This window comes from Artibeus jamaicensis, unplaced genomic scaffold (genome assembly GCF_021234435.1).
Source record: "Artibeus jamaicensis isolate MK-2021 breed Jamaican fruit bat unplaced genomic scaffold, CSHL_Jam_final contig_233, whole genome shotgun sequence".
NCBI classification, from domain to species: Eukaryota; Metazoa; Chordata; class Mammalia; order Chiroptera; family Phyllostomidae; genus Artibeus; species Artibeus jamaicensis.
In genome coordinates this window covers 31,258,077-31,272,860 of record NW_026521486.1, presented here as the reverse complement: position 1 = coordinate 31,272,860, position 14,784 = coordinate 31,258,077, and the positions used below count along the sequence as shown (strand labels likewise).

The 14,784-nt window shown below is 36.3% G+C and overlaps 1 protein-coding gene across 6 annotated transcripts in view; it reads left to right on the top strand.

The window, feature by feature from the left end:
- SLCO1A2 (solute carrier organic anion transporter family member 1A2) overlaps positions 1–14,784 on the top strand; it is a 76,495-nt gene that overhangs the window by 32,205 nt on the left and 29,506 nt on the right. For all 6 annotated transcript variants that reach the window (XM_037136657.2, XM_037136651.2, XM_037136656.2 and 3 more), the window contains 4 exons: positions 1,766–1,821; positions 4,340–4,527; positions 4,874–4,987; positions 11,139–11,280. In XM_037136657.2, coding sequence (XP_036992552.2) covers positions 4,931–4,987; positions 11,139–11,280 — 199 coding nt within the window. In that variant the 5' untranslated portion in view covers positions 1,766–1,821; positions 4,340–4,527; positions 4,874–4,930. The remainder of the gene's footprint in view (positions 1–1,765; positions 1,822–4,339; positions 4,528–4,873; positions 4,988–11,138; positions 11,281–14,784) is intronic.

Sequence of the window (14,784 nt, the reverse complement as noted above, 5' to 3'; positions counted from 1 at the left end):
AAGTAACCCATAGACAAACACCTTGTGCAAAACAGGCCTGCAGTCCCACACCACTTGGTCTTATACGAAGACCCCTTAGGGGAAGGCAAATGGGAAGGCCCAGTTGACCTATTAACTTGAGGAAGAGAATATGTTTGTATTTTCTCCAGAAGGACCTTTGGAGCCGCTGATGAGGGTATAGCCATATCAGAAAAGGCTTTCCTGGCAGCGACCTACTTCCACCCTATTAGACTCTTCTGATCCTGGATTCTCCAAGCTGAAGTGTGATTCCATCCAGTACTCCTGGAGCAATATTCAACATGACCTAAGAGGGACTTTTTCTACCAATTTAAAAGGACAAATTGATAAATTGCAGCTAGAATGACATCAACAGCTGCAGGGCATTGAACACTTAAATGAACTTAAGAACGTGGATCTTGGAGCCACCTGGTTGCTTACTGATTATAATAATGCTCTGTGTACTTTGCTGCATTTGCAATTTATTTTCCCAGGGTTGTGTGAGAGACCAGCAAATAGCAGGCCTTATGGGATCTATAGTGGTCCTAACTAAAAACAAAGGGGGAAATGTAGGAAACTGCTTTGTATGGTGTGGAAATGTAGCTCAGCATGCACATGGAAAACCAGTGGGGAGCAAGTGGCATGCAGGACCATGCCCACAGAGAGGTTTTCCCATGGGAAATCATGCCTGCATTGTACCTAGACTACTATGAGACTTGCTTTTGCTAAAACTCCCTCACCCTGAATTGAGGCAGCCAGTGCTTACTGTAACTTCCTCAAGTCTGAGCTAAACCTAAGAGGGACTTTTTCTACCAATTTAAAAGGACAAATTGATAAATTGCAGCTAGAATGACATCAACAGCTGCAGGACATTGAACACTTAAATATACTTAAGAATGTGTAGAACCTCAAGTGTAGAGTGTGATAAGTTCCACCACTTTCCCCCCTGATCTGCAACATCCTTCTCTTTGAAATAATTAGCAACATTCTTCCCTTTGTTACCTATAAAAGGTAATCCCCTGCAGTGAACCTGTGCATAGTAAATGAGGACTACCCTCCATGTAATGTACTCAGAAAAGCAATAAAAGCCTGTCCAGGCAGGGACTGGGGCTCTCTGTCCCTCTTGCCCTCTCTCTCTCAGAGAGTGGCCATGCCATCCCTTTTTCTCCATAGGACTTCTGTAGTCTGTGTGTATTTGTTCTCTAGCAGCCCCAATATACACAGATCCTGCAGGCCAGGATCCACCACATATTACCAGAGTCATACAGTGCGTTATCTAAAGTAACAGAGTGGGTATAGTTATCGCTGGATTGCCGATGAAAACTTTTGCTTGTGCTTCTGTGTGTTTCGGTCTTTAGTTTGCATGGAGAAACTACATGCATGGTTCTATGGCTCAGTTAAGATTCTCCTTTAGTTTTGCTTATAGTGATGTATTCCTGGTACCTCCTATGAACATTGGAAGTAAAATAATACTTGTACTTGTAAGGCTTATTTGCAGAATCTAATATCTTATTCTTTATTTCTAGTAAAAATGCATTAAGAGAATTAAAATAATTTGGCAGGCATTAGACAAAGAGTCACTGTTGATTCTACATGTGCTCCCTTGGCACATGCTTACTTGGTTTGAGATTGGTTGAATTATTGCAGCTGGATACTCCCAAGAGGATGTCCTCTTCTTCAACAGCCAGGAACCATTTGAAGTTTCTGCGAATAACCACTTTTCTTAAGATAGTTGCTGTTATGACTCTCTCTCCCTTTTTTTCCACAGGGAAAGGATGTTCTTCTGAGTCTTCATGTATATACTACTAGTTTTGCCATGATAATGTAAGGACTTTATTTTACTAATTCAATACTATAGTATTAAATTAAGTGTATGCATTTCCCAGGTGATTTATAGCAATAAAAAACTATGTCTGTATACTTAACACTGATGAAAGAATACAAACAAGGTGGTATATATGTTTGTGAAAAATGTATTCTCTTGTGATTGAGACATGTTAAGGCTGGCAACCAAGGGCTGTAAAAAACCTAAGTCTTGCTGTTCAGTTGAGTTCTAGTCACGCGAGATGAAAAAGTTCTAGAGACCTGTTATTCAAAAATGAGCACACAGTGAACAATTCTGTAATGTGTTTTGGCTACAATTTTTTAAAAATAAAACAAAAAACCCAAAGTTGTGACCAGTAGACATGGAAGAAATGTGACCATATTTTTGTGAGAATGTGTACTGAAGAATTATTCATGCCCCTTTGAATGCTGAGGAGTTGGAGAAATCAAATGCTTCTCCTCTTAATAAAGTTTCAGCAAGTCATTTCCATTAGCAGTGATGATTGATGAGGATTTTCTGTGACACCGTGGTCCCAGGAGCAGAGGTTGCCATGTAAACAACCCTTTGCTAACAAAAGAGGATTGTTCACTTGGCTGGCTCTTGCACTGTGCAAGGAGATGAGGAAACAATGTGCACTTTCCCTGATGTGGGGCCAAAATATTCAAAGCGATTGTGACATTAGCTATTGGGTATCATGAATTTTATGAAACATAATAGATTTTATTCATTAATTTATTCATTTTTTCTCCATTAAAAATTTTAACATGTGTCTGACAAGCTAAAATGTTTTCACTGTATAAGTTGGCAGTTTAGAGAATGTTAAATGTTAATTAAACCACATTTAATTCTTTCCCAGTGCTTTGTTTCAAACACTACCTGTTATTCCAATCAAAACATTTCTTTACAAGACATCTCTCAAGAATATAAACATTTTTTTCTGCTCAAGGACATTTTGTCATTGCTCTTAAAGGGGGAGGGAGGAGAGAGAGAAAGAGAGAGGGAGAGAGAGAAGCATGGATCAGTACCCGTGAGCAGGGATAGGACCCACAACCTGGGTATGTGCTCTCGTGACGCTCCAAACAACTGAACCACAATGGTCAGGGCGCAAGTAAACATATGTTGAAACAAACCCATGAGGTATGCTGATAAAATGTGCCTCAGATGGTTCCATAGTGTCCTGATGCTTAAAAGGAACTACAGAATCTCCCCATGTGGTGATATTGTATCTCTACCTCCATTTCTTCTCTCCCCTGGTCAGATAGGGAAAAATTAGGCATTTAGAAGAGTCATGTTTAGCCATTAAAAAGAGCGAAGAGAACTCTGACATGGAAGATGAAGAAGTGCTCTTCCTGTCTTATTGTTTGACTGGGTGAGTATATTGGGCTCAGATATTGGCGAGGAAAGATAGAAGGAAAAAATGAAAGGGAGTGAGATTTCAGCTCTAAAATCATGAGAAGGAAGATGTGAGGGAGGTCGAAAGGTTTGTATACAATAAAAGGATAAATATTACAGATGAAGACAAAAGAAAAGAAGTTTACATTCATTTGAAAAATTATCCTATTTTATTGGTTTTTCCCCCAAAACTAGTATCTTGGACTTGAACTGTAGTTAAGGCAATTTGCATTTTATGTGGAGATTTTAACATGAGTTCATCTGTATGACCATTTAGAATTGCCAAGAGTGTTTCTAATAATGAATGGATTTTTTTTACCTCTTATATACCAAAATTTTTGTGTTTGATCATACACTGTTTAGTTCTACTCCAGTGTATTTTATTTAAAAGTTTTACCTTCCCCAATATAAATAGAGTTTCCTTGGAATCTGGGATTAAGTACTTTCCACAGAGCCTTACACTTCTCAAATTAGTTTATATTGTCTATAGGACAGCTTGTTTATTTCTGAAGCCCTGTGCTTGGCACAGTGACTGGCACACCATAGAATTTCAATATATAGTTGTACTCATGAGAGAATGGGTGAAGTGGGTATTGCCTGAAGGTATGTAGGGGAGTGGGATTCAGTAAATGTACAGAGAGAGAGCAGTAAGGTTTTAAAAAATTAGTGCATTCAGTTTCACTTGTAAAATGGATATTGTTCAGAGAATTTTAGTAAATTAACTCTGGAGATACTGCTAAAATGTTATGCTCTCAACTTGAAGTAGATTTGCTAGAATAATATTGTCATAGTGAAACACATTGGCTCTGGCACAAAATTTGTCCTATTTTCAAGACATGAGAACAGACAAAACTTTAAAAAGGTGTTAGCAAAGTTTAATAGAGTTGAAGTAATCTTTTTGTTTTACATATAAAAATGTGTGACTATATAATTGATATATATACACACACATATATATATCTGTATTTATTACACATGTAGACATATAGGTCTGCACTAATATGCTTGGTCTTTTCCTAAACCTTATATCTTAACGTGCAACTGTAGGGTCCTTTTCTGGATCATAGACTTACCTGTTGTTTTTACATAGGCTATTTCCATAATTAAAATTCCATGTCTCCCCAGGTCTCCATGAATCAGCAGTGCTCCAGAAAGTCTTTCCCTGCTTGGAACTCCAGGGAAGTACTGGAATGCAAAGAACTTGAAGAGGGAGCCTGGCCAAACAGATATTTTTGAACTTCAGCCTTGCTGAAGCAGATTTTTTGCACAAACACAAATCAAAGTTTGAATGTTCTTAGAAGAAGTATTTTCATGTAAGTCCAAAAAAGTATACTTTGGTTCTGTTTGTTTTGGCTAATGAAATGAAGTCTTGTTTTAACTACATGGCTGTTATTTTTGTAAAAGGACCATAACAAATGATTCTATCTTTAATCTCACTAATGAGAAACTTGTTATTCAAGGTAACCTTTTTTAGTGGAAAATTAACAACTAAATCTTCTTTAACATCATTATTTTCTAGACCTGAATTAAAAGCTTTTCAGGAATTTTTGTAATACAGTGGATTCTGGTCACGTTATTCAAATTCAGTATTTTCTTCAGAAGAATGATGACTTTTGATTTTGTCAGTAATTTAATATATTTTTTTTCTCAAAACAATAGAACTAAGAAACATCAAGACTTAAATCATAAATATTTTGGAACACTCAGAAGAGCAACATGGGAGAAACTGAGAAAATTGAAACCCATAGAATAAGAGGTCTTTCCAAGTTTAAGGTATGGCACTTTTTGGTGTGGATGTATGTATATGTACTGTATTTTTCATAACTTAGGTGTTATAAAGTTGGTATGTTCATGAAGTGATCTAATATTAGTGTCCTACTATCTGATATGGTGATAATTTCTTGCTTTAATTAAGTCTGTTTTGTGACTGAGAATATCTAAATAGGGTTATTGATTAAGGCAATTTAATCAGAGATGATTTTGAAGGACTTACAAGGAAGATGAAGTCTTTAAAATTTTCAGACACACATTATATTACAGCAAGACTTATTTCCATGGACTAAAGACCAATGAAATGCCCATCCTTCAGGGGCTTCTGGTCCGGAGGTGTGTGGGGATCTCTCCCAGGAAAAAGATTCCTTAGACAGAAATGCTTTGTTGATCTATATGCAGCGATTACTCTACGCGACCCAGTAAAACAAATATTTACTTCAAGCTCTGGCAACACGCCAGCCATTCTCTAAAAGAAAAATGCCCACTTTGCCAGTTGTTTCTGATATCTTAACTGTTTGAAGGAAAAACGCAAAAAGAATTTGCTTCACACAAAATTTGAATTTATTTTAAACCAAGGGATCTAGATATTTATCTTGATTCTTCCATAGCTAGTGCCTGCAAACGGTTTCTAAACTAAGACACTGCCACCAATTTTCTCTCTTATCAATAGTTTGTTTCCTCTTTATACCTCTGTGGGGGAATTTCTACATATGTATATGAAACTGTGGAATTATGATACAGATCTGGAAAACTACTTTTTTCCACTTTCATTATATTTTTAAAATTTTCCCTTAAATCATCCCTCAATTCTCATGTCCTTCTCCTGAAATTGAGTGGTTAAAAGATAAGGATTGAGTCCCAGGCTCCCTGGGTTCCTATCTGAATTCAACTGCTTACTCGTTTCAAACTTAGACAAGTTGTTTAACCTCTTTATGCAAAAGTTTTCTCATCTGAACAGAGCAATAAAATACTCTTATCTCACAGGATTTTTCTTTTTACATGCTTGAAATAATGACTCTAACATTGTAAAAATTTAAATATTAGCTATATATTATTATTATTTAAAAATATTTGATCGATTATGCCATTACAGTTGTCCTATTCCCCCTTCATTCCCCTCTACCCTCCACACCCCTTCTCCACCATCCCCCCTTTAGTTTATGACCACGTGTCTCAAGTTCTTTAGATTCTATATTTCCCATACTATTCTTGCCCTCCCCCATCTATTTTCTATCTGCTGTCTATGCTACTTATTTTCTGTACCTTCTTCTTCTCCCACTCCCCTGTTGCTACCCCTCCATGTGATCTTCATTTCTATGTATTATTAATAGCTAATTAATTAGCTATATATTACTAATAGCTAATTAATGTTGATTGAAGTCATGTCAAGATGTTATTGATAAACAGTTTGTCTTTAATTTCTGATTACTTGAAGTTTGGCAAGATGAGACATTGTTCTGAATGCTATGGCAAAATATTGCAGTATCGGTTTATCAGGTAAAAATTGAGAGGCAGTTGCTTAATAATCAGATGTGTGTGTGTATAACAATAATGTATTTTTCAAACTGTGAATAACAATTTACAATCATTTAAAATGTGTTCTTCTTACATTGGCTTGATTATGTTAAATCTGAAGAAATCAATATTGTACATTTATTTATTTTATATAGTTACCAAATTTTTCAGAATTACATTGGTTAATAAAATAGGTTTCCAGTGTACAATTCCATAGTACATCATCTCTATATTGTATTGTGTTTTTACCAGCCAAAGTCTATTCTCCTTTCATCATCGTTTATACCCCTTTACCCTTTACCCGCCCCTACCCCCCTTCCCCTCTGGTAACCACCATATTGTTGCCTGTCTCCATGGATTTTTTTTGGCTGAATCCCTTTACCTTTTTCACCCAGCCCTGCAACACCAACCCCTTCTGACAGCTGTCAGTCTGCTCTCTGTATCTATGAGCCTTTTTCTGTTTTGTTTGTTGTGTTCATTAGATTCTACATATAAATGAAATTGTATGATATTTGTCTTTCTCTGACTTTTTTTGCTGTGAACTTTAAATAGGCTCATTAAGCAAAATTCTTTTGAAGGAGCCCTGACCTGTGTGGCTCGGATGGTTGGGTTGTGCATCATCCTGCAAAGTAAGAGGTTGCTGGTTCCATCCCTGGTCAGGGAACATGTCGAGGTTGCAGGTTCAGTCCCCAGGTGGGGTGCATACAAGAGATAAATGATCAATGTTTTTCTCTTACATACATGTTTCTATCCCTCTCTTTCTCCTTCCCTTCCCTTCTCTCTGAAAATAAATAAATAAAATCTTAAACATTCTTTAGAAAACATCAAAGACTGTTCTCTATATTTTCTTCAAATTCTGGAGCATTATTGTTTAAAAAAACTAGTAGGACTAGATTTATAAATATAGAGGTTATTTTGCATAAGACATAAGTCAGGATAACCACTAGTTGCCTTCACTCTGTAAATAAAATTTAATAGTTTAGATCTTCTATCTGAATGTTTTATGAAAAAAATCATTGGGAACATGATTCATTTAGTTTCCTTTCTTAAAACATTAAATAAATAAATTGCTCTACCAAACATGATCTGTACTTTATTTGGTAAACTTTGTTTTTAAATACAAAATCTGAATTACAAAACCATGTGAAAACTGTTTGCTCTCAATAATATGCTCTGCAAAAATCTATGTGAAGAGAAACAAAGTTTCTACAAATGGTTTCACTAGAAAAGGATAAATAACTAGAGATATAGCCATATTATCTTGTTAGCCATTAATAGTTCGATTCATATTGAGCTTGAAATTTAAATTTCTCAGGTCTTTTTCACATAATGTTCTATTCATATTTCTGCAGACATAATACAGCTGACTCTTCCCTTAAGTGTATGTAGTACTATTCCATCTCATATTACGTCATCTTACTTTCAGTTCTAACCAGTTTTTCAAGATGTTTTTGAATAGTTATTATGCTATTAATGCATTATCTTGCATTGGGTGCCTGCAATTCATCAGGCACTTACTAAACACAAAGGATGTAAAGGTAAATAATAGATACAAAGGTAAATTATGTATGTTTTTAATCTTTGAATTGCTAACAATATAGTGAGGGAGGACATTGTAGGCTTCCAAACACATAAGGGCGGGGATAGAAGTAGACACAGAGGATGTTGGGAAGATGAGTGATCAAGGCTACCTGGGGAGCAGAGAGAAAAGGAAGGTTCCACAATACAAGTGATGATAGAGTTGCATTTTAAAAATGGAGTGTGTATTTATCAGAATCACAAGGAAAAGGAAAACATCACAAGATGGAGGCTATCCTGTAAAAGGCACTGGGATATAAAATGGCGTGGTGAATGTTAGGGACTCTACGTAGAACATGATGTCTAGGGACAAGCAGCAGGATCTGATACTGAGATATACAAAGTCTGTCCAGAAGATATCCAGCCATATGATATGAAAAATAGAGGCATTTATTGAAGAAGATACAAAATACAAGAAACATTGTATGTAGGATAATGACACCTTGGTCCCCTTCAAAATAGGCACCTTGGGGCCTCTCGCAGTTCTCCACATGGCCATCAGCTGCTCCATTGTATTTTCCTGAATAACATTGATCATCTGAAATCTCTTCCCTTTCAAAGGTGACTTTAGCTTTAGGAACATTCGGAAGTCATAAGGCACCAAATATGGGCTGGAAGGGGGTGACTTGATGATTCACCAAAAAACTCTGCACAAAACATCATGCAAGAGTGGGCATGTTGTCATGATCAAGCTGCCAATCACCAGTTGCCTATAGCTGTGGCCTTTTGAGTCATCCAAATAGTTTTCATGGAGGAATGTTCAAGCTTAATGCAAAATATGATGCATATTGGTTGCTCTACTCGCTGTCATTTTGAATGCGACAGCCACACAGTACACATGCTCACTCAACAGCATCTATAGCTCCCACTGACTAGTACAGTAAAGTTGTCATTGTTCACACATGCACATTCCAGTCCACTCTCCTTGGTTGCCAAGTTACATCGATGCCATGCAAACTGTTCTTATTATATTAACAATGGCTGCACTTTTACTGGACAAACCTCATAGATAAGGCATTGTTTACCCTCTAAATAGTTGGATTTTTTTATTTATTGGAAGTCACTTGAAAGTTTTAAGTAGTAAAATTACTCTAACAATAAATCTTATTAATTTATCCATGATATATTTACTAAGCTCAAAATCATTTGTGGTGACAAGTGCAACTGAGATAAGAGGTGGACAAGACTATTGGAAAGTAAAATATGATTGTAATTATCTCAGTTAAATTGTGCATACATTTGAGATATTTTAACATATGGGTAACAATAAAAGCCATGGGAATAAGTGAGATTTCCCAGAGGAGGATATATAGCAAAAAAGAATACAGGGTACAGAGACAAAAACCTGAAGGCTTTAGCCACAAAAAGATATGACTGGATAGAGTCTAGCAGGTAGGAGGAGATATAGATATGCATGGGGGGAATTTGAGGAATAAAAGAGAGATTAGTGAAGTCAAATGACTCAGAGATATCAAGTAAACTGACAGGAAGAATCTGGAAATCAGAAAGTTGTTTATGACCTTTTATGGAGTAGCTTCAGTAGAGACAAGACTATAGGAGAATAAAGCATGAATAAAAGTTTAAATAGTCTAGGCAATGAGTCTAGACTTTTCCCAAACATCTTGATGGTAGCTGTAGTAGCTACCATCACAGGTGAGGAGCTGTAAATATATGTGTAGATATACCTTGAACATATTAATAAGCTAGTGAGGACAGAGGCAGTAAATCATGTGGTGCTGAAAATAGAGGAGAAAGGCAGTATCTGATGAATCAGGATCTCAGAAATGGGAAGAATGGATTCAAAAACATGGGCGGGGGGATTATATTGTACAAGAGAAAGAGCAACTATTCTTCTAAGATGGCAGGAAAATTAGAAGGGCAAGGATGGAGGTAAGTTTGAAGGTGAAGTTTGGTCATAAAAAGCAAATGGATGGATTGGAGCCTGAGAAAGAGAAGACCGTGAATAATCTTGAAGAAAATGCACAAGGTGCAATATAAATTATGGGGTCGGTTCAAGATTGGGAGTGTGGAAGATAGAGGGTTAAGATTTTATGAATTGTGTGTACTGGTGTAGATTGACTGGTCTAAGTGTCACCAGGAAATATCTTTAAATAGGGCCAAAAAAAACCCAGCTCTGGCATAAGATTGGAGATAACCATTCAGGTTGACCTAATCTCTTTATCCCTCATGTGTTGATGTTGAAGGAGTAATTAATCTACATAACTTTACTGTTGTCCAGTAATAATGCTCCTTTTTCAAATCTTTTCCTGAAATCTAAGTCTTTTTCATGCCAATTTAATAAAACTATCAAAATTTTCACTTCTCAGATTTTTAGTGAAACCATGCTAGCTCTTGGTGATCACGATGGTTTTATTTGTTAAGTTGTCCTTTATTTTTGTTACAGATTGTACCAACCTGACTGCTCTTTGGAACTGTGATTCAATATATTAAAGTTTATTATATTTATATTTCTTTATTATAGCAAGTACCTGTTCTGTTTAGAAACATTCTTATAATAGTTTGCAATTAAAATATTGCTTTAAATAAATTAACTGGCAGTGAATAATCTAATGTATAATTTGCATACTATTTTGAATAAGAAAGACCTTGAGTAAATTTGCAACAGAAATTATGTTTTTCTATAATGTTACGTTACTTTTGTCATTAACATATATATATTCTTTTGTACTACAGATAACACTGTAGTGCTGAAGTTCTTTTTAAATCATTAGCTATATCTTATTTTAAACAACTAATTATTTCTATGTATGTACAAGTTGATTCTATAAAATAATGAGAATACAACTGTATACTAAATTCAGTATCACTAATCAATCAGTCCCACTTTGAATTTTCAAAGACAGATCATGGTATGAAAGACTAAAAAAGCAAACCGCATTAAAAGTTTCTTGCAAATTCAAGGGTGACTTAAGTTGGAGACAATCATTCTTGTGGTAGAATATATTCTGTCAACAGCTGGCAGTCAACTGTACTTGAACAACAATAAAATAAAATGAATGAAAAAAATTCATGTTTTCTTATATTCATTTCTCCTTAGATATTTCTACTGGCAATAACATGTGCGTTTATATCCAAAACATTATCTGGATCTTATATGAACTCTATGCTTACACAAATAGAGAGACAATTCAACATCCCGACATCGCTAGTTGGATTTATTAATGGGAGCTTTGAGATCGGTAATGAATTATTCCTGTATTTCTTTTATATTTTATCTATAGAGCTAGTCTGATTGTTATTCTCCTTATTTGTTGCTTTAGGCCATTTAATCTAACTGAATAGCATATTTTCTGAAACAGATTGAATATCCTAGCTAATTTTGCAATATGCTTAGAAATAATTCATTTAAATATTACTCTGAATAACACCTAAATACTGTCACATATCCCACCACTGGGCATTTTACTCCAATAGTTTTTTGGTTATCTAGTGTAAGTAGCTGAGTATTTAGAATATTTACATTTAATGTGTCATCTGATAACTCTTCAGGGCTCTGTCTTCATACTTAGAAGATATAATCATAATAGGAAACAAATGAATCTGTTTTCCAAAGGGAAAAAACAAATACTTTCCTCCTCCTGTTGTTTCTGGGAGCTTGACAATTCTTTCTGAGTTCAGGGGAGGAAGAAACTGCTCTCACATCTCTCTGAATTTAGGGAAGAATGAAATCTATTCTTAGGCTCAGATTTTTGTGGATGATGGGAAGATGTGAGGACAGAGAGAAAGAATGAGAGAGAGACTTTTCCTGTGAACATGAGAAATATGAATGGCACTCCTTTATAGTTTTGTTATGGCTTCTATTTCCTTCAACGTAAAAATTTCCTTCAATATATTTAATTAGTATCTGAAAGAAAAATCAGGATTGAGGAGAGACGGAACTGAAATGAGTGGTATTTGATCTTGTCTCCTAGTGTTCAGCTCCCTGTATCACCTGTAGGCCAGATCCTGGTGATGGCGTCAGAAATAACTCTTTATATAATCCTGTGCATACTCAGCTCATGATCTCATGGAGGGCACAAATGCAAAAGAATAATTTTAATTGGATGCAGACAGACTATGGTTAGCCTTGTGTGCTTGCTGCATTACTTACTTTTCCTTTAGGTGATGCAGAGTCACTAAGCCATCGGCAGAAATTATTAAGATTTCCATGCCGAGGACTCTTTGGCAATCTGGTGCTATATGATCTCAGAACATTATTTTGAATAGCATAAAATAAAAACTATCAGGATAAAAGAAAACCAATTATATTGAAATACAATTATCAAAATATTAAAACCACTTGTCATATAGTAATATCTGTGCTTATCAACAGATTAAATACAACATCAACACTGATTTCGAAATAGTGTTGTTAGTGTTTGAGGTATCCACAAGAACTGTGGTATCATATGAAAATAACTATAACTTCTATTGGCGTCAGTCTGTGACAAAATCATAGGTACCATTAATACTACTATAGTTACCTACTTCCATTGTCAAAGGTGATGCTAATGTTTAGTTAAAAGTCAGTGAAAATAAAGATGAAATGTTTTTGTCACTCAAGTTCATGAAACCCATTATTTCTATCCATGGACTCCTTGGGCGTTTATTGACTACGGGTTAAGACCCCTGTTTAAAGCAAATGTCAGGTTTGCTTTTCATGCTTGTGGCTGTGTAGGGGAGAGATTTGAAGGTGGCCAACCAGACTAGGGCAGAGAGGAATGGAGGAGGCCATGCCAAAGCCCAAGGGAGAACTATGTGAGCCTGAGTCAGGATCGTATTCACAGAAATGAGGAGGGGACCACAGAAATATTTAGGAGCTAAATTCCAGACAACTTAGTGATAGACTAGCTGTGTTGGATGGGAAAAGAGGGTGTCCTTCACCCCACAAGCTGGGCCGTGGAGTGGATAGGCTTGCCAAGACAGAGAAGAGGGGAAGGAGAACAACATGATGGCGGTGGCTATGGGGACAATGATGAGTTCTGTTTGTGGTAGTACCGGTGAGACCTTTGGGTAGCAGTGTCCACATCGTAGTTAGATGAGTCTGAAGCATTGGGAAACTGTCTGGCCTACAGCTGTTGATTAGTGAGGAAATAAATAAGTGGTTGTTAAAATTGGAGAAGAGATGGGGCTATTCAGGGAGCGGGTAAGGGTGATAAGTACAACAGACAAAGAATGGATCCTGGAGGTGCACTGATATTTGAGAAATAGGGAGAAGAAAGGAAACCATGAAAGTGTCAAGAAAAGGGATAGACAATTAACAGGAGAAGCAGAAGAGAATAGTATTATAGATGCCAAGGGAGTGCAAATTTCCAAAAGAAAAAAATTGCCAACTGTATCGAAAGCATTAGAAACATCCAGTTAGATAAGAATAGAAAAAGTGTCCCTTGGGTTTTACAGTAAGGGGATAACTGGTAATCTTTGCCAGGACACTTCCAGCTGAAGAGTGGACTGAGAAGCTAGAAAGGAGAGAGAGAGTAGTGACTGTAGGAGATAATGGCAGGAAAAGAAGTGGAATCTGTGAACACAGATGAGTATCAGGGTGGAGAGAAACTAGGGGATATCTGTAACTACACATGCAGTGAAGAGAAAGAGGCTTACAATACAGGAGAGAGGCGTTAGTCATCAGAGTAAGTTTCTGGAGAGAATGGAAGTGCCCAGGGGGTTTGTTTGATCTTGGATATCCAGAGAGACACCCCAGTCTCTGAAATGAAGGCACATGGTAAGGACATAAGGTGGGAAACTCAGACATCTTTATGTTGGGTTGCCCCAGATTTCTTGACAAAGGAGAAAATATTAGGTATAGAAAGTGAGTGGTGAGAGGCAGCTTGAGAATGATGAAGATGTGAAATAGTTGTGAGGGGATAAGGAGAGGTAATTTCCAGATGCCGATAAAAGGATAAATTGCCTCTCCTTTTGAGAACCGGTATAGATTTTAAACAGAGGCCTTCTGGAGACAACACCTCTAACATAGATGGCTTTGATATGGGAGACATTATTTATCTATTCAGTTGAAGTAAAATTGATACTCAATGTTATATTAGTTTCAGGTGTACAACAGTGATTTGACACTAGGAGACACTGAGAAATGATCATCAATAAATCTAGTTGTCAGAAAATGGGGAGTTTAGAAACCTGGAGTAGTCGGTGGGGCTGCTATGGCCATGGAGGTGGTACATGCCATTAAAAATAACGTAGGGGCTGACGTGGCTTCTGTGCACAAGGCAGACTAGAAAGAAATGGGTATGGAAAGAGAAGTCTTCAAAACACAACATCACGTAGAAAATGATTAACTCCTTTAGAAAGAATTAAAAAAATTTTTATAATCCTTAAGCTCATTGTAGAGACGTTGCTTATACACAGTAAGATCAGGGTAAATATGTATTGATTATTGAATTAAAAATATACGGTTTGAGAATGTACTTGTATGTTTGACTCCTTCAGCTCTTTATTCCATACTTTTCAAGGGCCTGCCCCATTAGTTTCTTTATCCTAAATCTTTATTCTAAGACATGGGAATAAACTTTTTACTGACGTATTTACTCCTCAAATCCAGACCGACTTCTAACACCAGTGGGAAAGTGGGGAATCCACTATTTTTTATTTCTAAGGAAAGAAGTAGAAATAAACATAGATCTCTGACTTGGTTATGTTGGCCAATATAAAGTTATATTTGAATCTTAAGTTATAACACACATGTCTAT